General features: G+C 37.7%; 1 protein-coding gene across 14 annotated transcripts in view; it reads left to right on the top strand.

The window, feature by feature from the left end:
• Window positions 1–23,940, top strand: part of CBLB (Cbl proto-oncogene B) — a 230,527-nt gene that overhangs the window by 197,090 nt on the left and 9,497 nt on the right. For 11 of the 14 annotated variants that reach the window (XM_023754943.1, XM_023754944.1, XM_023754946.1 and 8 more), the window contains 5 exons: window positions 2,789–2,935; window positions 6,365–6,462; window positions 6,578–6,709; window positions 9,236–9,376; window positions 19,371–19,490. In XM_023754943.1, coding sequence (XP_023610711.1) covers window positions 2,789–2,935; window positions 6,365–6,462; window positions 6,578–6,709; window positions 9,236–9,376; window positions 19,371–19,490 — 638 coding nt within the window. Of the gene's footprint in view, window positions 1–2,788; window positions 2,936–6,364; window positions 6,463–6,577; window positions 6,710–9,235; window positions 9,377–12,784; window positions 12,954–19,370; window positions 19,491–23,940 lie in introns of those variants that run through there. The other 3 variants (XM_023754936.1, XM_023754941.1, XM_023754942.1) reach the window with 2 other exon arrangements.

Here is a 23,940-nt window from a genome sequence, read left to right as displayed (position 1 = left end):
ATGTATTACTCAGTGATGGCTCAAATAACTAGCACACAATGAATTTTACAAGGTTGTGGTGAGGACGGCTGTACATATTTGAGAGTATGTGTCCTGTGCATCACCAGTGTATCAGCTCAGCAGTGGCAGCCACAGTGCAGAACACTCCGTCAGCGTGTGATGATAATATAAAGAAAGTGAAGCAATAGGTGTAAGTGGTAGGATGGTTCACTTGGCATCTTTAACTTGGAACCAGCCAAATAGAATTTGCGTCATTTTATTTAACTGGTATCCTAATTTTCCCTTACACTAAATCAGTGGCTGCACATTTTCCCGTGTCCCAAAGTTAGATATTTTCTCCAGAAGTAAAGTAAACGTACATGATTGCTAATGAAAATTCTTTAATTATTTTACCACTTATTTAGTTGCAATTTAAATTGAACCTACTTCTTGAATGAGTTTGTGAAGAGGAAAAAAATTCCCACATATAATTACACATATTGTAATTGTTTGCATGAATCAAGATTTCTCTTTTGGTATTTTGTATACAACTTCTTTATCTTCATTGTACCTTCCTCTTCCAGTCTATTTTTAATTAAGACTTTATTTTTTAGAGCAGTTTTAGTTTCAGAACAAAACTGAGGAGAAGGTACAGAGATATCCTCTATGCCCCCTTCCCAGTCAAGTGCCTAGCCTTCCCTGCTTTGATTTTCATTTCCTTCAGAAATACTCGCTCTGTTGATTTGCAGGAGAGAGAGAGAGAGAGAGAGAGAGAGAGAGAGAGAGAGAGAGAGAAGGGGAGGGGAGGGGAAGGGAGGGGAGGGGAGGGGAGGGGAGGGGAGGGGAGGGGAGGGGAGAGGAGAGGAGAGGAGAGGAGAGGAGAGGAGAGGAGAGGAGAGGAGAGGAGAGGAGAGGAGGAGTGGAGACGAGACGGAAGGGAGAGAAAAGGGTGGCATTCTTTATCAATGAAGAGAAAATATAGAACCAGCCGCAACTGATGTGATTTCAAAATTGTCTATTCTAGTCTCATAATGCAGTGCTCCTTTAAAAACTTAAATCTCCGGAAGTCACCTGCATCAGGCAGGTAGTAGAACATTCCTGACATTGATATGATTGTTGAATATTTGGTCAATAGGTCTTATCCTTTACACAGTATATATTTGAATTGCATATGAAAAAAGTTTCATTATGAATGAAAGTATTAGGGCATAGAAAGGGTATATAATTTTCTCATTTCATTTAAAACCAACCCACTCTGGTCCTTGAGTTAGCTAAATTGATATATTCATGTTTATAAGAGTTTGTGGTAAGGTTGTGTTTGAAATCCCTGCTCTAATCAAGTCATCACTTTGCAGTCCATATCCTCACTGGCCTTCATTTGGAATGTACAACTCCCAAGGTTACACCATGGAAGGGGTAATCCTTAGTTTATTAATACGGTTATTAGCTTGTGCTCCGGGCACTGACAGTGGACTTGGTCACTGCATCACTGTGCTTTCATCCCACCATGAACTGTCATTTGAATTCCAAGGTCGCTCAAACAAGAATTCAAAATCAGTATTGAAAAAGTCTCCAAAGATGGGTAAAAATATACTTTTGAAAAATCTTATAAGAAATTTTTCTTTGATTTCTGAACTTCCTAGAGACTCAGATATCATTAAAACTTGAAAACCTTCAGGTTTTCAAAGCATCTTATAATGGACACAAAGAAAGCCCTTAAAATTGTTTTCATTCTAACTAGTGAGAAGATCAAAGTGAAAGTTATTTCAGGCTTGCTTGATGGCGAACATACCAAAGGACTCTTGCTCCCTCTACAGAAGGTGCTTCAAAATTGCAGACACAAAGATATCTTATTTTTATTTTTTAATTTAATGAAATAGATTTGCCATGAAGTTCATGATGATTAACAAAAAGTTTTGGCTCCATATGTATCTCCAATGTCTTGCAAACTGGTTGGTTGTCCTAAAGTTGATCAGGATAGGTTAGTGCGTTTCTAATTTGGCATTTCTCTCTTGCATCAGCAAGGGTGAAACTCCAGTAGCAACAAATGTGAAAACAGAAGGTTTTTGTTTGCTCGGCTTTGTTCAATTTATTTACTTTCATGGATGAATAAAATGCTTGAACATATATTAGGTGATCATCTTACTCATTTTCATTTAGCCAGGGAATTTAAGCCAAAAAAAAATAATGTACTGTACCTCAACAACTTAATTAGTTTTCTCATTATCTACTTCTAATTATTTTGGTCATTTTTATTTCTTGGTTGTATTTGGAAAAAAATATTAATTTGAACTGTGACTTCACAGGAGGAAGAATTGTTTCATTTAATTAAACTGGATTTTTTTCAACTATATGTAATATTTACAAAAGACAGAAAGTTTGACCTTTCTATAAGAACTTCATTAATATATAAAGCTCCCATGCATATACATATAAGTTATCTTAATTTACTGATGTAAGTTAAATTGGAACAAAATGTTAATATTTTAGTAGCTTTGGTTTGAACAATTTTACACATTTTCTTTTACAACTCCAAGATTATTTTGACAGGTTACTAGTTTTTCTTACTGTGACATTTAAAATTATAAGTATAACAATTCTTTTATTTCATCAATAGAGTCTTAACAAAAGATTGAACATTCTTTTCTTTGTATGTAGCATAAGAACAGCCCTTCTTCTATTACCTTGTAATTAAAAAATGAATACACATGACAAAGTAGCTTCTTTAATTTGATTATGTCACATCAGACGTACTTGTTCTAAATTAGTATGCTTATACTAGACTGGATTTTTTTTTCCCCTCTGGTAGGTGTACTGGTCCATTAGCAAATTGTCTTTCAGAGAAAACAAGAGACCCAGTAGAGGAAGATGATGATGAATATAAGATTCCTTCATCCCATCCTGTTTCCCTGAATTCACAGCCATCTCATTGTCATAATGTAAAACCTCCTCTTAGGTAAGAATGTGGGCTCCTTTTTAATCTTCTCACATCTGCATACACATTATCATTTTTAAGCAATTAAATCATATCTATTTATTAAAAATCCTTGCTTTCTTGCTCAAAGCCTCTTCTTTCTATATACTGTTTTTTGAATTATTTTCAGAAAAAACTAAAAGATAGATTTTTCAGCAAGTCCTTTGACTAATTTAGTTGACTAGTAAGTCTAACGGGACATTTTGTTGCCCTCTCTCCCTAAAAACAAATTGTACTCTGATCAAATTTTGTTGATGGCTACCTAGAGTAGTGATTAATTCATGAATTTTCCATAAGCTAATTTCAATCCATTTTTATAAGTTCTAAGTACATATCTCATGAGGAAAAATTTGTGCTTAGAAACTAAGGTATTATGCCAACCATCCTTAGAATTTTTCTTCATGACATAAAGAGTAGTGTAATTTCTATTCATTTCCCATCTTGATGTGCTACTTCCTTCTATTCAGATCTTGAAGGAAAAGAGAAAAAAAACCCTAAAACTTTTTCTCTTAACTGCTTTTTATCAGATACTATCTATCTCCCTTTTGCTTGGATCAAATAAGAATGTGAGGAATAGTGTTTTTTCTTGTCGGTTATTTATTCTCACTACACTGGAGACATCCTTGATTTTTGAAGTAGCAGCGCCATTGAAGTATATGAGTTATTAAAAATGGGCGTTGTGTATTGAAATATTAGCTTGTCTTTATTTAATTGAATTAGTAAAGCATAATATATTATTATTTTTTTTTAAGCCTGACATATATGAGGTATTCAATAAGTGAAATCTCAGTTTCAAAACTTACTTTCTAAGCCTCAGTTTTCTTTGTGTAATAACGTCCCTGGAGCTGTGCTGGGAACATAAACTGGGGTTCCACTGCTGCTGTGGCCCAACCTTCTGCCTGCCAGTGTCTCTTGATTGAGAGATAGGAGAGCCGTTGAACACTTCAATCATCTATGCCATCTTTACTGAGTGTACTGTTTCCTTTTGAGGTCTAGTCAGTCAACGGAAAGCATTTTATGTGTGCAGTGTTCCCTTTTCAGATGAGAAATCTAAAAATGTTCTTAATGCCTTTCTCTGAGTATTGTACTGAGACAGAAAATGCAATGCTTGGAAAAGAAAAGCAACTCTTCATTTTAACCAAAGATCTGTCTTAATGAGTGATCCTGGTTGGAATTATCAACACTCTGCTGAGTTATTAACTGGGATTATTAACATTCTAAAGTCCAGGGCTTCATATTTCAAAGCAAGAACTGAAGTATTTCTTGCTAATTGCTGGTGTTTTAGACATTTGCTGCTAAAATAGTATCATTGAGAAGACAAAGAAATAACTTCAAGGCATTTATTGTATCAGGATAACCAAGTGTCTACTACTCTTAAAAGAGAAAAAAAGTTATTCCTTTACATCAAATACAAATTATTACAATTTTCAATTCCTTTGACTCTTACAAATGTGTAGTAATTTTTAAAAACTGAAATAAGGTGAAATATTTCTGTCTACATGGTATCTCATTATTTTTCATTGCTGGAGAAGTGAGGGGTATAATTTTAATATTTTAAATTTTAATTGTCACATCATATTGGATGAGCTATTTGATGGCAGGCCTCCCAAATCTAGAAAATAAAATTGAATTATGTCCACCATTACCATCTTTGTACTGTTATAGAGAAGTAATAAATGTTGATAATCCCTAAACTTAATTGGAGTGCATTTTTTATCTAATTTGTTCTTGAAAGCTGATGGATGAAGTATCTTCTTATGTCCTCTACAAAACACTCTTTAAGCTTAAACAGTTCTTTCTCCTCTGTTCCTCCTTATCCTTTGGAACATCAGAAGAAGCAAATTGTCAATATGTGGAAAAAGTTAAACAGTAAATGAATAATTCAATTGAGTTTCAGTAAAAATCCATCATTATTATGAAAATTCAATACATGCTAACTATTTTTAAATGAAACATCTCTGGCCCCTTGAAAAGAGGTGGCTACCTGAGAGAATGGAAATGAATTACAAATTAAGCACTCTTGCAATAACTATTTAAATGTCCACTATCTCCTCCATTGTGTATGTAATTCTATTTTGCCCCAAGAATTCAGAGTAAATTAGAGAAAAGTAAAATCTAAACTCTGCTTTCTATATAGCTCTTTGTGAGCAGAAGTTGATGAACAGAGAAGAGAGTTCATTGTTACATAGCTATATTCTGAAGACAACACATGGTCTGTATCTTCTCTTCCTGTTGCTGTCTTCCCATGCCCCAATTTTACCCATTGTGTTCATAGTATGATTTCAACAGCAAAAATAATTTTTAGTATTATTCTTTATAGACACCTAGATCAAAATATTTGTTGTGTACCCAAGACTTTTGCTAAAGTCATTTTTGTACAGTTGTCAGAACTGCCAGTGTCTTGTTCTTGGCAGCAGTGAAATTATACTATAGACTCTAGGTCTGAATATGCCTATCAGATTTTTTTAATGACTTCTTTTAATATGTTGTTTTTGTTTTGTTTTTGAGAGAGAGAGAGGAAGGGAGAGGGCTAGAGAGATAGACACATAGATGAGAGAGAAACATCAATCAGCTACCTCCTGCACGCGTCCTACCGGGAATCGAGCCTCCAACCCGGGCATGTGTTCTGACTGGGAATCAATCCATGACCTCCTATTTCATGGTTGGACGCTGAACCACTGAGCACACCAGCCAGGCTGCCCGTCAGAATTTTAATGCAATTACTGATCATTTAATATTATTCTCCATCTTTGTTGGGCTCTAGTTTGTTATAAAGACAGCTCAAATTACAGAAATAAAAATATGTTAAATAATGTATTTTTTTTTGCTTTATTACATTTTTTTCTTCAAAAACTTGACAAAGTATTAGTGAACTCTTTCAAAACTATGTTAATTTCAAAGATGTGTTTCAAGTACAACAGTTTTTATAATTATTGTAATTCTTAGTTTCACTTAAAAAAGATAATTTGTGCCCTGACCAGTTTGGCTCAGTGGATAGAGCGTCAGCCTGTGGACTGAAAGGTCCCAGGTTCAATTCCGGTCAAGGGCATGTACCTTGGTTGTGGGCACATCCCCAGTGGGGGGTATGCAGGAGGCACCTGATCAATGTTTCTCTCTCATCGATGTTTCTAACTCTCTATCCCTCTCCCTTCCTCTCTGTGAAAAATCAATAAAACATATTTTTTTTAAAAAAGATAATTTGTGTTCCATGGATATTCTACTTTGTAAAAATATTTGAGTAAGAGTATCTAGATAATATTACTTGTACTTTTCCCAGAAAAGCAACTTAATTATATTTATTTTCAAACTTTATTATATGAGCTGGGTTGCTAGTTCCCATCACCCTCCCAAGTGACTTTTAAATGGAAAGTAATTATCCTTATGATTTTTATCCTCTGATCTCTGCCATAGGTCTTATGATAATGGTCATTGTATATTGAATGGAACACATGGTACATCTTCAGAGATGAAGAAATCAAACATGCCTGAGTTAGGCATATATATAAAGGGTATGTATAATACATATTCTCTTGGTATTCTACATCTTAATGGTCAGAATTTAAAGGCAAAAGTCCATGCCAATGTTGAACTGAAAATACATTAAGATTTTGTGTTATCCTCTAGGAGATGTTTTTGATTCAGCCTCTGATCCAGTGCCATTACCACCTGCCAGGCCTCCAACTCGGGACAATCCAAAGCATGGTTCTTCACTCAACAGGACGCCCTCTGATTATGATCTTCTCATCCCTCCATTAGGTTGAAACCTTTTTTAAAAATTTCTAACAAGCCACCCTGCCTCTTCTTTCAATTAGTATCGGAATTATCAGAAATCAGAGTTCCATGTAATGCAGACTCACTAGGTTCTGAATCTGTCTGAATTAGAATGGATTCTTCAGGTGAAGGTGCTCTCAAGTTCATGTGACCATTATTCCATTCAGAGAATTGAAGCAATGGTGTCAATAGCTGGCCCTCAGACTTTTATCAAGTGATATCTTCATGTACTAAATGTAGTCTACAAAAAAATCTATGAGAGCATTGTTCAGGCACTTGTGTTCTAGTAGATTTGAAGTGGTCATCTGAAATTTTCTTTAAGTACAGTTTTTAACAAATGTGTACTGTTTCTTTCAGTATAAGTTGATCTGGTCCCACTTAGTTACATTATAGAAAATTATATATTTTATTGTAGAGAGCCGAGAATAAATTATCTTATCGTCATTGCAAAGATTTGTAAAAAACAGATCCAACAAATCTAAATTTCTTTGTTTCAAATTTTAATATGAAGAAGCATACTTTGTGTTTGGTGTGTGTACCTGTGTGGAAGTACACAGGTGTGTATTATGCTAAAGTTGGCTGGCTGTGTTAATTCCTTAAGTCTAGGTGGGAAGTTTCTTGCCCTATTTTTAGAGGAAGTCAACTAGAACCTTTACACACATTAAGGCTTTACAATAACAGGTCACCATAATGTAAAATAATGTATGCTGAAGGTCCATTTATAAGCTTCTCTGAAATATTAGAATACCAGAAATGTGAAGTAAACCTTTTTATTTTTTTCCTCAAACACCATCAACCAGTGTTTCCAGTTACACTATTGCAGTGTCTTTTACTCTCCTGTTCTTTTTATTTTACACTTGAAACCTCTCCTGTCTTTTCAGTAGTTCAGTGCTTTATTCTCACCTACATGAACGACAAGTCTTCTAACTTCTTTATGTGGTATTTTTCTCCCTCCTTCCTATACACAAATATTTGACCTATTACCCAAGTCTTCAGGATCTAGATGATCACTGTCCAATAGAACTTCATGTGGTGATGTAAGGGTCTATATATTCACATGTGTGATGGCGGAACTGAATTTTAGTGAAATTTAAACTTAATAGCTACATGCGCATGGTGACTACTATATTGGACAATACAGACAATGCTCCAACTTGTCTTTTTAACCCCACTTTCCTCTGTATATCTCATGCTTTATTCACACTGTTTACTCTGTCTAAAAGACACCACCTTCCCATTTGACAAATATTTTTGAGCCACTGATAGCCCAGACCTTCTAGTTCTTCGTAACACCTTGCTTAATGCCAATTTCTTCATTTCTCTTCCCTCTTAAAATGAATCTCTCACTGTGGGACCTATGGAACTTTCATCTTGAATCATTAGTGAACTTTTCTTAGATCTCCTTATGGACTCTAAGCTCTTTGGGTCACATCCTTATGATTTAGATCTTCACGTTACCTATATGCCTGGCATGGTGCCCGACACTTAGGGCTAAAAAAGTATTTGAATGAATCAGATAATTTAGCAGATAGCTTAAGGTTGGAATGATAACAGAACTACCTCTCCTGTACCTTCACATATTTTAAGTTAGAAAAATATTTATGATCATTAGAGAAAATACCTTCAGTATTTTTTGCAAAGCAAGCTGTATGAATCGTAAAACTATTTTCTTTACGTATTGTTTGTCAGTAAATTTAAATATGTGTGAGTTTTTGTTACTGGAATATGTGGCTGTTTATTTATACACTGTTTCATTCACAGACCATTTGAGATTGCTTACATACTCTGCGACTTAATTTTTTTAAAGAATCAATATAAGGGGAAATGTGCGTAGACTAGTACATATGGCAGGGGGAAATAGACAAAAGCATGCCACAGTGTTCTGTAGTTGCTAAAACTGGGAAATATGCAAATATGAGTAACTAGCTTTGTGACCACACAACGTAGTTCTATATTTAACTATTTCTCTTTAGAGATATATTGTAATAAAAAAATACACTTTTCTCCTGTAGGTGGCTATTTGCTGTATATTTTGATAATGAAATATATGGAGCATTAGCTTCAATAAATTACAACCTAGTAGGATAAAGTTTAAAAGATAATCTATTCTGTGACATTAAATTTTTGTGCATAGTGTGATTTTCTAATTAGAGGCTGTTACACAAAAGGTTTAATGTGACATACTTTTTAGTTCAAAATTCTTGTGTTTTAATATTATAAATTTCACAGGTGAATAGTAAGCTGTTTCATAACCTGTGGTGCTGCTTTTTAATAGAAAGACCTGGGAAATAGGAAAAGTTTGCACACACGTGTGTGTGTGTTTCTGGTTTTCTGCTTCCATAGTCCCGCAAAATAATTAACTCCCATTATCAAAGTTGGTGAACAGCTGGATAAACACTGCAGGTGAAGTTCTTTATAAGCAGCAAGAGAAAATCAATCATTACTTTGGCCTGATACTGTGTTTTGACTAATAAAGTTCTGTTGTTGATACTGACCTTTCTTTAAATACAGGTGAAGGTGCTTTTGATGCCCTCCCCCCTTCCCTCCCACCTCCTCCACCTCCTGCAAGGCATAGTCTCATCGAACATTCAAAACCTTCTGGCTCCAGTAGCCGGCCATCCTCAGGACAAGACCTTTTCCTTCTTCCTTCAGGTAGGAGAGAAACTTTTCACTTAAAGCAAAAATATTTCTAAGGTCATACTGTCAAATGAGTAATTCATTGGTTTCTATCTCCCTGGGGGGTTGGGGGGGAAGAAACCTTGAGAGGGAAATAGCAGTTGGGCAGGTTTGTTTGTCAATTGATTGGTTTAATTGCAAAAGGATTACAAAAATAGCAAAAGCAATAGGAAGAATAGAATGTGTAAATGGTGCTATAGACATCATCCCAGTCCAGATAACACCCTTATGTTACCAAGGCATCCCTGAGAACCAGAGGGCTCCATGATTGGGCTAATAGTGATGGGGACAAAATATAGACTTTGTCTCCGATTCTGAGTGCAGTAATTTTTTTTTTTTAGTAAGTTTTAAAATTTTTACTACATATATTTTAGGGGCATGATTTCATTCAAAAACATATTTTGGTAAATTATGTTATAACAGTGATAAATTTTTCTGAATTACCTTCATTTTATTGTTTTGTTACTATTTTTATTTTTAAGTAATCATTAGTAACAGTATTGAAAAGTATTCATGGGGACTTGACTGTGACCTTTATAAAGTGGTGTCATGATGCGGCTACCGAGGGAGCTTATGCTATGACGCTGACAAGTCAATCAGGGTTTTTGACTGTAGGAAGTTTTTAGATTACTGCTTCAATTTCATAGTAGATATCAGTCTGCATAGATTTGCTGTCTTCTTGATTCTGTCTTAGAGGATTGTGTGTTTCTAGGAATTTGGTTCTTCCAAGTTGTCCATTTTCTTGGAATATAATTTTTTGTAGTATTTTCTTATAATCATTTGTATTTCTGTGGTGCCTGTTGTCACCTCTCCTCTTTCAATTCTTTTTTTCTTAGTGAGTCTGGTTAAAGTTTTAACAATGTAATTAGTCTTTTCAAAGAACCTCTTTACATTGTCTTTTTAGACTATATTTCTATTGTTTCCACTCTGATTTTTGTTATTTCCTTCCTTCTACTCTTTTGGGTTTTGTTTGTTCATCTTTTTCTAGTTCCTTTAGGTGTAATGTTAGATTGTTTATTTGAGATTGTTCCTGTTTCTTGAGGTAGGCCTGTATTGCTATATATCTCCTTCTTGGAACTTCTTTGGCTGTGTTAGATAGATTTTGGGGTCATTGTGTTTTCATTTTTATTTGTCTCCAGATATCTTTATTTCTTCCTTGATCTCACTGTTAAATAGTATGATAAGTTATATGTTAGGATTCATTGTTCAGTAGCATGTTATTCATCTTCCATGTGTTTGTTTTTCAGTTTTCTTCTTGTAATTGATTCCTAGTTGCATACCACTGTGATAGAAGATGTTTCATTGGACTTCAGTCTTTTTCAATTTATTGAGACTTATTTTTTGGCCTACTTTTTGATCTATCCTGGAAAATGTTCTACGTGCACTTAAAAAGAATGTACATTCTTATACTTTTGGGGAAATGTCCTAAAAATATCAACTTCATCCTGTGGTATGAACTGTCATTTAAGGCAACTGTTTCCTTGTAGATTTTCTGTCTGAATGATCTATCCATTGATATCAATGGGATGTTGAAGTCCTTTATTATTACTATATTACTGTTGATCTCTTCCTTTATGTCCTTTACTAGAGGCCCAGTGCATGAAATTTGTGCAAGGTGGGGAGAGGTCTGCTCAACCCAGCATGCACCCTCTCCAATCCGGGATCCCTCTCACAATCCTGGACTGCTGGCTCCTAATCACTCACCTGCCTGCCTGACTGGTCGCCCCTAACTGCCCTCACCTGCCGGCCTGATCACCCCTAACTGCCCCCCCTGCCGGCCTGGTCACCCCTAACTACCCCCTCCCTGCTGGCCTGATCGCTCCCAACTGCCCACCCCCCTGCTGGCCTGGTCACCCCTTACTGCCCCCCCTGCCGGCCTGGTCACCACTTACTGCCCCCCCTGCCAGCCTGGTCACCCCCAACTGTCCCCCCTGCTGGCCTCATTGCACCTCACAGCCTCCCCACCGGCCTGGTCGCCCCATGCAGCCTGCTTGTTCAGTCGTTTGGTCATCCCTCACTAACCCCCCTGCCAGCCTGGTCTTAGGCAGCCATCTTGTGAGGGTGTGAGGGTCGATTTGCATATTACCTCTTTATTATATAGGATATTTACTTAATATATTTAGATGTAACTGTGTTACATGTGTAGATGGTCACAAGAGTTATACTTTCTTGTGAATTGATCTCTTTATCATTATGGAATGTTATTTTTTTCCCTTGTTACAGCCCTTGTTTTAAAGTTTATTTTATCTGATATAATTATTGCTACCCCAGTTTTGTTTTGTGTCCAATTGAATGAAATATCTCTTTCCATCCCTTTACTTTTAGTCTGTTTGTGTCTTTCAATCTGAAGTGGGTCTCTTTTAGGCAATATATGTATGGTTCTTGTTATATTAGCCATTTATCCATTCACCCATGCTAGGTCTTTTGATTAGAGCATTTAGTCCACTTACATTTAAATTAATTATTGATAGTTATTTAGATACTTTTACTTTATTATTTTCTGTTGTTTTTGTAGTTTTCTCTGTTCTTTTATTTTCTTGCTCTTCTTTTCTTGTATGTTGATGACTTTCTGTAGTGTTGTATTTGGATTCTTTTTCTTTATTTCTTGTATATCTCATAGATTTTTGGTTTGTGGTTACTGTGTGCTTCATATATACAAGCTATTCATAGCAGTTTATTTTAAGTTTATGATTGCCTCAACTTGAATGCATTCTAAAATCACTATCATTTTTACTCATCCCTATCAATATTAATAAAGAGCTAATATGCTAATGGTCGATACGCCATAATGGTAATGACCAGGTCATTAGCATATTAGCTGAGGCATTGCTCTGGAGACAGGGCAGAAGTGGGGAGGTGCCCGGAGGAGGCAGGACCATCCCGTGCTGGGGAGGGCAGGGGTGACAGCCCATAGTGCCCCCTTCACCAGTCCTTCGCCACCCACCGCTCACACTCTGAGTGTCGCGCGGCCCACCTGCCATGGTAAGGAGGATAGCGCAGCAGGTGGGAGGCTTCCACACACTCCTCTGGCGCCATGACCGGGCGGAGCTGCCATGTTACTCCAGCGATGGGGCAAAAGTGGGGAGGCACCCAGAGAAGGCAGGACCAGCCTGAGGCGACTCAAGGGACTGATGGCAGGGCTTAAAGCGGCCAGAGAAAGCCAGAGGGTTTGGGGGCTGGGCCAGGCATTCTGGAGCTCTGTGTGGACAGGTTCTGGTGTCAAGGCAGGCCTGCAGGTGGGTGGGCCGCACCACGTGATTTCGAATCGTGTGCTGGGCTCCTAGTATACTTATATTTTGTACTTCTTTTGTGCATGTGTTTGTGTGTATCCCTTAATTTATTGTTGTAATAACACATAATCTTCTTACTTTTGTCTTTCACCAGTTAACTGCCACGCATCCAAAATGGAAACCATCCCCACATGCCACGATATTTTGAATTGAATTGCATCTATAGATGCTTATGGCATACAAAGGGTTAATGCTTGTACAAGCTTTGTAGTTGGATGATCCACAGCTTTTCCTAGATGTTTGCCTTTGTCAGTAAGATCCTTTTTTCTTTCCTGTACTTTCTTATTCGTATTTTTGATCTTTTCTTTCAAATTAAAGAAGTCACTTAACATTTCTTGTAACACTGAGTTAGTGGAGATGAACTCCTTTAGTTTTTTCTTGTCTGTGAAACTCTTTATTGCTCCTTTGATTCTAAATGAAAGCTTTGCTGGGTAGAGCAGTCTTGTTTGTAGATCCTTGCTTTTCATCATTTTGAATATTTCATGCCATTCCCTCTGGCCTGCAACGTTTCTGTTGAAAAAACAGCTGATTGCCTAATAGTTAGTTTACATAACTAACTGCTTAAGATTTTCTCTGTGTCTTTAACCTTTGAGATTTTAATTATGTGTCTTAGTGTGGGCCTCTTTGGGTTCATCTGTTTGAGGCTCTCTATACTTGTATGTCTGTTTCCATTGTTAGATGAGGGAAGATTTGGTTGTTATTTCTTCAAATAGTATTAAATCCCTTGTCCTTTCTCTTTTAGTACCTTTGATGCAAATGTTGTTACAACTAATGTTGTAACAACTGATGTTGTCCCAGAGGTCGCTTAAACTATCCTCCTTTTTTAAAATTCTTTTTTCTTTATGCTGTTCTAATTGGGTATTTTTAACTCCCTTGTCTTCCAGATGGCAGACTTGATCCTCTGCTTCATCTGATCTATTGTTGATTCCAGCTAATTTCATTTCATTTATTGCATTCTTCATTTCTGACTCTTTTTGTTGTTGTTGTTTTCTATCCCATTTTTACCTTTCCTACCTCACTGTTAGTGTTCTTACTGAGCTCATCTACTCTTCACCTACATTTATTGAGCATCCTTATAACGTGTTTTGAACTCTGCATCTGGTAGATTGCTTGTCTCCATTTCATTTAGTTCATCTTCTAGTTCTTTTGAGACATGTTTCTTTGAGTCCTCATTTTGGCTGACTCCCTGTGTTTGTTTCTATGTATTAGGTAGATCTGCTTCATCACCCAGTCTTTGAGTGTGGCCTAATGTAGCTGTCCTGTGGAACCCAGTGGTGCAATCTCCCTGGTCATCTGAGTGGATTGCTCCAGAGATGCCCCTTGTGTGTGTTGTGTGTACCTTCCTACTGCAGTTGAGCCTTGACTACTATTTGTTTTCTTGTTTTAGTTTACTTTAATCCTCACCTGAGGATATGATTTTATTGGTTTTTTTAGAGAGAGGAAAGGAGAGAAACATCGATGTGAGAAAGAAACATCAAGAGAAAAAAAGAGAAGCATCACTTTAAGAGTTAAACATCAATCAGTTACCTTCAGTACATGCCCTGAACCCACAACCTTTTTGGTATATGGGATGACAGCGCTCCAACCAACTGAGCCACTGACCAGGGCTTGATTATTGTTTTCATGTCAGTGGGTAGGTTTGACCTTCAGGCTGACTGGGTCTGAGAGCTGGCTGTGACTATAGAGAACAAGCTGTTTTGCAAGGGCTGACTCCACAGATTAGGGGTCTCTTCGATGGGACTCTAATGCCAGCCACGTCTGCCCTTCAGGTTTGTCATTTGTAAAGCTAGTTGGTGGGGCTCTGATACTGGCAACTGGTGTGTACTGTTCTGAAGCCTCTTGGGTGGGGCTATAGTGCAGGTCAGGTTCATCTACTGCTTGTTCTTGGCTTGGGGTTATCTGGTAAGAGCTACAAAACATCTGTGGTTGGTTTCCACTTGTGCTGAGCTTGGAGGTTCCTGAGAGAGGCTATTTTACAAACCAAGGCTGGCAGCCATTGGTGTTGGGCTTGGAACCCCTTGGTGGGCACCAGGATGTGGGTTGAGGCCATCTGCCACTTGTGCCATGTTTGAGGCTACATTCCAAGCCAAGACTGGCCACTGCTTATGTCAGACCTGGGACTACCTAATGGGAGTTACATTGCCAAGTTGAGATTGATCACTGATCATGCCTATCTTCGTGTAGAAAAACACACAAAGGCCAGATATTTACTGCTTTCTTCGGCTTTGTGGACCTTTGGGAGGTTTTAGGAAAGTCTGCAGACGAGCTGAGGCAGGCTGCTTGCATGGAGGATCCACTGGAAAAGGTTCAACTGGACATGCTGGTAGGGTGAGATCTCGGGGAATCATCAGGGTGGGGCATAGAGTGTTAGCCAGGTTAATAGAGATCCCAGATTTAGCACCCACTTGGGCCAGAATGGCTGGGTAGGGGGAGCCCTCAACAAAAATACAATGGCACCTGCCAGCACTTCCAACCCTGGAGAGAGCTGTCTCGACCCCTGCCCATCCAGCCCTACCCAGTCAGTTCAGTTTCTCCCCATATGTCCCTGGCAGGTTTTGAGATGCTGCCTCTGCACAGGAGCCCAGAGTGAGTGAGTTTGTGAGTTTGTGCCCTTTAAGACCTGCAGCACCTAGTTCTCCAGCAGCCTTCCCTCTCACTCAGATGCAGTCCTTGATGGTTTTTACAGCCAGATGTTATCGAGACTCCTCTTCCTGGCACTGGAGTGCTGGTTTGGGGAGCTCAGGGTGGGACTGAGACCCCTTGCTCCTTAGGGGACACCTCTGCAGCTGAGATATGCCTCCTGATTCTTAATTGCCACAGCGTGGGTGTGGGATCTGCCTGTTTCATACCTCCACCTTGCCTACCAGGCTCTGCATGGCTCCTTTATATCCTTAGTTATAGGACTTCTGTTCAGCTAGATTTCAGGTGGTTCTCAGTGATGGTTGTTGTTTAATTTATTTGTGAATTTGATGTGGTTGTGGGAGGAGTTGAGCACAGTGTTTGCCTACTCTGCCATCTTTACCAAAAGTCTTTCCCATTTATTTTATAATTAGCAAACCTTTTCATTCTAGTCTTCCCTTAGTTTTTTTTAAATAATCTTTAAATAAGTATTAAACTTTAAATTTAGCATTACCTGCTGTAAATCACAGGCAGTAGTATTTTGCTTTTCAAAATAGATTAATCCCATCATGTTTATTCTCATTTCTCAAATATTTATTACTATACTAGGGGCCCAGTGCATGAATTCATGCATCTTGAAAGGAACTGTGGGCTGCGAGGCTGCAGTGGGCACAGGGGCGGGTCCCAGCCCATCCTCTGCGCCCCTGCCACGGCCCCCAGTCTCCTGTCTGCTGGCACCCCCACTCCCGCCACCACTACTCCCACAAGCTGATGGCAGGGAGCGATTAGGGCCAGCACCAGCAGCAGATACAAGCAGGGCCAGTGGCGGCTAACAGCCCTGATCGCCCCTCAAGAACAGGTAGAGGTGCAGAAGCCCTGAGGGACGATTGGGGCCAGCAGCCACCACTCACACCCTCTGATGGTGCTGGCAGTGGGTGCGAGTGCTGGGTGGGACTGTGGCACATGGGAGCAAAGTATTTTCAGTAACCACTAGAGCAGGGGTGGGCAAACTTTTTGACTCGAGGGCCACAGTGGGTTCTTAAACTAGACCGGAGGGCCGGAACAAGAGCATGGATGGAGTGTTTGTGTGAACTAATATAAATTCAAAGTAAACATCATTACATAAAAGGGTACGGTCTTTTTTTTTTTTAGTTTTATTCATTTCAAATGGGCCGGATCCGGCCCGCGGGCCGTAGTTTGCCCACGGCTGCACTAGAGGCTCGCCCCAATGACAGCAACCGGCACCCTGCCTTGGTCTGGCACTCCCACTCACCTGCTCCACCATCCCGCCATGTTCCATGCACGCCCCCTGGTGGTCAGCGCACGTCATAGTGACCGGTTCTGCCCTTCAGTCTATTTGCATATTAGAGTTTTCTATATATAGACTAGAGGCCCAGTGCATGAAATTCGTGCACGGGGTGGGAAGGTCCCACCCTCTCCAATCCAGGACCTCTCAGGGGATGTCCAACTGCCTCTCGCAATCTGGGACCACTGGCTCCAAACCGCTCACCTGCCTGCCTGCCTGATCGTCCCTAACCACCTCTACCTCGCCCCGCACCCAGGACCCAGGATTCCCTCCTCTGGCCAGCCGCAGCCACCGGGGGCCATGGGCAGGTGGCTTTGCCCAGGCCGCAGGTGCCTGGGACCGGGGTGCGGGCGGCTTGTCCCTCTCCTGGGCCACAGGCGCTGGCACAGCCATTGGCACCCTGAACTACGGTGCAGACAGCTTGTCCCTCTCCCGGACCACAGGTTCAGATGCAGCCGCTGGCACCCGGGACCGTGGGGCAGGCGCTTGTCCCTCTCCCAGGCCACAGCCTGGCTGGTCCCCATTCCTCTCTCACAATCTCACAAGCTCATTTGTGCCTGGCTGGTCCCCATTCCTCACTCCCCAGTATTGAGTGTCTGGCATGATGGTGTGAGGATGTGACGTCCATTTGCGTATTAGCTCTTTATTATATAGGATAATGGTACATTGGCTGTGGTATTTTCAATTTGTATGTTTTAACCCTAAGTGTGGATATAAAATGTTACTGAAATTAGTTTTTGAAGAGTTATTTTTTTAAAACTTTATTGCTTTTCAATTTGTCCTTATCGGGAGACAGTTAATTATGTATCTCTGTAGTAACTGTGTATCTTTTTCCATTGAAGCACCAGTACTAACTTCACAGCTTGCTATAAAAGCATGACAGAACATGGCAGCGGTTCAGACTAAACGATATATTATTTATGGTATTATCCATGTCTCTAGTGACTTTTTAAGTGAAATAGTTTAACAGGACAACATCATAACTGTATATTTTGTAGTCTATTTATGACACTATGTATTTAGAATCTAATGTTTAGCTTTAAATAAATAGATGATTGAAAACAGCATATCTGACAAACCCATAAATTACCCCTAAGGAAATAAAAAAAGTATAAGTATTGCAAAAGATAATCTTTCCTCTAACCTATTACATTAGTGATGTTTTAGATTGCACAACTTAAATTTTATTGAATAAATCTAAATCCTTGAGAAATTTCTAAATTTGTTCAGAAATTACTATATTTGGTCCCTTTGGTTACTTTTTCTTATCAAGATTAACATTTAACATTTGTTGCATTTGATTTATCTTCCTAAAACTTTTCAGCAAAATTGAGGCTGAACCACTGACTCTTCAAATATTGAAAGCTCAAAATCTAAGACTCATTTTAATCTTGAAATTAATAAAAGCAACTTAAGTAGCCTTGCTTAGGCCAAAAAGTCTCCAGTAAAGCTGGGGATAATTATTGTACTCGAATAGGGAAAAAATAATCAATGACTTCAAGTCTTGCCTTACTTATCTAGTCAAAAATTGGTATAAATCAGCATGAATTACCTTCTTAAGTAACCAAACTCTTACATATTCTTAATGAAAAACTCAAATGGAAGTTAAAACAATGAAATATAATTAGGTCTTTAATATTTATAATTTTAGCCTTGTCAGCAATTCAAATTTCATGGATTTGTCAGTGAAATTCATGGGTTTGATTTTGAATTTCTGAAAAATCAATCTGTCTGCGTTTACCTTTTGTAGTTAAAAGTAAATATTTTTGAAGTCCAGGCTATTTGCTAGGCACTGTTCTTGGTACTGTGTTTGTGTTAGGAGAGAAAATTCAAACAGGATGAATAAGATAAGGTCCCTGACCTCCAAGAACTGTGGTAGCACCTTTGGAGATCTGGCAGATGTAAAAGTGAGTGAGATTGAGAGAGGAAAACAGAGGAGCCCGTGTTGGAAGTGGTAGCTAAATAAATTATCAGTGACCCAAAACAATCAGTTCTATGGCTTTAAACCCAGGAACTACTAATTGTAAACCAGTTAAGTTTATGCACCTGACCTTTGATATAGTAGCATTGACAAAATCTCTTTCTGCCTTTAGTTCCAGTTAATATCACTAGAAATAGTAAATTTTAATTTGTCTACAATATATATTTTTCACTATTTCAGATACCCCTTCTCTGACTGCCAAAGTAGAAAAAAAAATCACAACTTTTAACAATTAAATTCACTATTCAGTGAGCCAATTAACAACAATGATTTTTAACATAGGATGCCTACTGTAATGTTATTTTCAAAACCACCATATGTGTACAGGGGATTTCACATTCATAAATTCATTTAATCCTCACAAATCACAAATGTAATGTCCATTTTACAAATTGCCTACTAAGAGTGATTAACTGATTTCAGATAGTTAAAAAAAAAAGGGATTTTGAATTTTGCTCTATTACAACAGTTTCTGTAATTTATTCATTGTACATGAAAGATTGGAACAGAAAATAAAAATTAGAAACAGCTGCATCGACAATTTTACAATTAATATCTGAAAATATAAAATTGGTAATCTTTATTATCTAGGAATAAATGGGAAAATATTTCATTGACAAGTAGAAAGAAAATATGCTAGCAGATTAAAAATTGTTATTACCAGTCATGAAATTAGTTTTGTAATTTATTTTCAAAAACTAGAATCTCTAGAATTTTTTCTTCAATCAACCAACAGAGACATTCTAATTTTGAAAATTATCTTTAATTTTTAAGATCCCTTTTTTGACCCAGCAAGTGGTCAAGTTCCTTTGCCTCCTGCTAGGAGATTGCCAGGTGAAAATGTCAAATCCAACAGAACATCCCAGGATTACGATCAGCTTCCGTCCTCTTCAGGTGAGTTGGCTAATAATAGTAATAATACCTTCTGTTTATTCAGTGCTCTTTGGAGTACCTTACCTTTTTATTCATTATACAGTTCAGCAAGCACTGCCAGCCTAAGAAAGTATTTTTATTACCTTTGCAAGTTACTTATAAAGCTTGTATAATGAGAGGATTGCCTACAAAATTACTTCATGGAAAAGAAAAATCGCTGTTCTGTTATCTTTGATTAGTCAGTAAAATGTGTTCTCTGATGCGTATCTATTCATTCTCTAATTTTTGTTCTGCCTTACCAGATATCAGAAAAGGGAAAATCTCTATATACATTATAATGCAACATTCTCTCATTTCTCCATTACAGGAAGAAATCTCTTTAGAATTAATACTAGCACCAAACTCTTAATTTTTACAGCTTATTTAGGGCTACCAGTCAGTGCTCCACTACCAGCCATTAAGTGGAAGGATATACTATTTTAGAAAATACAAGCCATACTCATAACCCATACTTTTTTTTTTTAGCAATTTGGACAATATTTTTATCTCATAATTGTAAACATCATTTTTCTTACTAGATTTTTGTTCTTAAGCTCAAACCTCAGTTCACAGAAGGTTTGTTATTAGTGATAGCCATATATTCTGTAACTTCTGAATCAAAATTAGTAATGGCTGATTTGAGAATTATCAAGCCAGTTCTTACATACTTGATAACATGCATGGGAGATGCTGAAATTCTCCTATAAGTCTTAATACCTGAATAAAACTCAGGAGAACATAGAAAATTTTATTAGCCTTTTCAAATTTTGGTCCATGCTCTTACCAGTTTACTTCTAGTCTTTCCAAGATTTTAGATATATCCATGGGGTAGCCAATGAAGCACTGTAATTCCAATCGAAAGGGTAGATTTTCAGATCAGTGAAAAAGTGTGAAAAGTCAAGAAGAAGGGTAGACAATACCAGGCAGCTTCTATGTAAATGAAGGAATCAAGTCCCGTAAGGAAATGATGTAAAAAGTACAAGTTTGAGGAGAGTACCATGACTGATTTAGAACACCACCAACTCTGAATTAGAAGAAACATATACTCAAGTTATGGGGAGAGTTGTGGCCAAAATGCCCTATTTTCACAGCTTCTTTACAGTTTGTTCCATAATATGTGGGTGTTGTAGAGCCCAGAGGAACATCATTCACCTGTATGATTTCAAATGGTAGGAATTCTGATTACCCTAGAAATTTTAAGGATAAACCTTGAGTCACAAACCTTTTTGAAATGTCCCCAAATAGGCATTTACCAGAAGCCTGAACCAGCTTTTACCTGCATGATAAAATAGGCCTGGTTATTACTCTGAGAGCTTCCACTAGCTGTGACATCAAATATTTCAACCTACTCCCTGAACTCTTTACAAACAAGGTCAAACCTTAGAAAATAAGATACTTTTTCCAATAAGATACTTGCTCTCATGTAGTTCACAGAGCTACCAAGATGTCCACTTGTTAATTTCACACCAGCAGAGGGACTGGGCTTGCCTTCTGTCCTAGGTCTTTCTGTCAAAAACTTGAGACTGGCCCTAACTGGTTTGGCTCAGTGGATAGAGCATCAGCCTGTGGACTGAAGGGTCCCAAGTTCGATTCCAGTCAGGGGCATGTATGTACCTTGGTTGCGGGCACATCCCCAGTGGGAGGTGTGCAGGAGGCAGCTGATTGATGTTTCTCTCCCATCAATGTTTCTAACTCTCTATCCCTCTCCCTTCCTCTCTGTAAAAAATCAATAAAATATATTAAAAAAAAAAACTTGAGACTGGATGCTATGTGCCTTTAGGATTCTAATATGTAATATGCTTTTATTAAGGCCTTTTTAAGATGACCGTTGAGGATTCTGATGTAATTGCTACACCTTATAAATTCAATTTCTCTGGTCTTTATGGTGATCTAAATGACTAGTAGTGACTTATTTATGTGTAAAATTTCTGTGTAAAGATTCTTTCTAAAGAATTCGAAAATATAATTTCATTAAAAAAGGATGTGTATATGTGTTTGTGTGTATATATGTATCTATGTGTGTGTTTGTATCCTATCTAATAATAGACAAACATGGTAATTGACCGTACCTTCACTACGCCTCCCATTGGCTAATCAGCGAGATATGCAAATTAACCACCAACAAAGATGGCAGTTAATTTACATACGTAGGCGCGAAGCAGCGGAGCGAAGACTGAAGGCGGCTCCGGCCGGGGCAGCGAAGGCTTGAAGGCAGCTCCGGCCGGAGCGAAGGCCTGGGTCCCTGGTGCCGGAGGAAAACCGGTGCCGGCAGCCAGGGGAAGGGAAGGCCTATTGCACGAACCTTTTCGTGCAACAGGCCTCTAATATATATATATGTCTGCATATACAAAGAGCCTTCCAAATGTTTAAGACAGTTATAAAAATTGTGGGGGGAGGATGTATTTTAGATGTAACAATTGATATTTAATGATAGTTAATCAGAAGTAACTAGATTTAACCAGCTTGTTAAATTTATATATACCTGTATATGAGGCACCTATTTTTTGCTAATAACCTGCTTATTTCTTCACATGGATATATTATTCATGTGGGATTCATGCCTATTACTACCTATATTTGAGTTTTCACAAATTTTACAGTTTTGCTTTTTTCGTTATAAGATAAAATTCGCTACAGTTTGAATACCGTTCTTGAAAAACCCAGGGAATCTATCTTGTAGTAGAACAACACAGTCATGCTGAGGAAATGCAGCATTAGCTCTGGAGATTTTTCATATTCTTAGCAGTTCAAGGCAACACTTGAAAATAATGCAATAATTTCAGCACATAACTTGTATTGAATCTATTTGTAACTGCTAAAAGACCTTATTGCCAAATATACAGGCAAAATAAAGGTCTCATTATAAAGCAATTAATTCCAATACTACATTTCCTTTGGTTGCTTAAAGGAAAAGTAATTGAGTGTTGAATAAATTTTATATCAAGACCAAATATTCTATAGTTATCTTCATTAAAATTTCAATTAGAAATCATGGCTTCACTTCACAAAGGGTTGGAATTGTGTATTGTCATTGGTGATGTTTTAAGATAAATTATTGAAGATTTTGTTTTGTGTTTCAACAAGGATAATAAAACTGTTATAGTTTACACAGTTGGAATACCTGAAGTTTTTTTTTTCCTTACAAATCTAATGCTCTTTAATAACCATTAAAAATGGTATGTTATAACCTTAATATCATAATTGTCTATTACAGTATATGGTATTGATGAGTTTCAGATTTCAATTATGCCTTAATCAGTTAAATTTATATTATTTTTGTCATTTAATCCTCAGATACAGTTGAGAAATCAGTAGTTTGAGTCTTGATGTCCATCCCAAGTGTTGTCACTGAACTACTGAATAAGCTTTAGAGATTGTCTCAGATTGTACAAAACAATCGTTTTAAAATTTGTTAAGTGCAGCCCTAACTGGTTTGGCTCAATGGATAGAGCGTCAGCCTGGGGACTCAAGGGTCCCAGGTTCGATTCCGGTCAAGGGCATGTACCTTGGTTGCAGGCACATACCCAATATGGAGTGTGCAGGAGGCAGCTGATCGATGTTTCTCTCTCCCAAGTGTTGTCACTGAACTACTGAATAAGCTTTAGAGATTGTCTCAGATTGTACAAAACAATCATTTTAAAATTTGTTAAGTGCATACTATTGGGCCAAATGCTATGCTAAGTATTCTAAATATAGACATGTATAAAATAGAATAGAATTCAAAAGCAACAAGAAAAAGAAGTCACCTGTAATCCTGTCATGAATAATGAACATTATTGCCATTTTAGTATTTCTTCCTAACTTTTTTTATGCACATGCTCACATAGTTGAAATCATACTTAATATGTCAATTCTATCCCAACTCCATTTAACATAGTATCATATGTATCTTACCACATAATTAAACTTTTAAAATGTCATTTTAAATTATGGTATGATAATCCATTATTTTTATGTGTTGTCAAACACTACTTAATATTTTAAAAGTCTACAGAAATTCTAACTTTATATGCAAGAAAACTAACACATTAAGTGCTTCTTCTTTTGTTTAAAATACGGAAACTTGGTGTTGTAGTTATTGTTAAATAAGACTTAATATAAAAGAAATAGAAAGTAGGAAAATGTACTCATTAATTATGACATTTGCTTATTAAACACATCTTTCAAAATATGGACTAAAAAAAAACCCACAAAAACACCAAAGCTTAAATACTGAAAAATAAATAAATAAATAAGGACCTCTTGTGGTGAAATAGTTGGTATTCACTCCTGTAGATATTAACATACAACAGTGTCCCTCACCTATTTTTTTTAATTGATTTCAGAGAGGAAGGGAGAGAGAGAGAGAAACATCAATGATGAGAGAGAATCATGGATCGGCTGCCTCTTGCACACCCCCTACTGGGGATCGAGCCTGCAATCTGGGCATGTG

This window comes from Myotis lucifugus, unplaced genomic scaffold, assembly GCF_000147115.1.
Source record: "Myotis lucifugus unplaced genomic scaffold, Myoluc2.0 scaffold_67, whole genome shotgun sequence".
Classification (NCBI taxonomy): Eukaryota; Metazoa; Chordata; class Mammalia; order Chiroptera; family Vespertilionidae; genus Myotis; species Myotis lucifugus.
The sequence above is the reverse complement of the archived record's forward strand: the minus strand, read 5'-3'. Positions and strand labels throughout refer to the sequence as shown.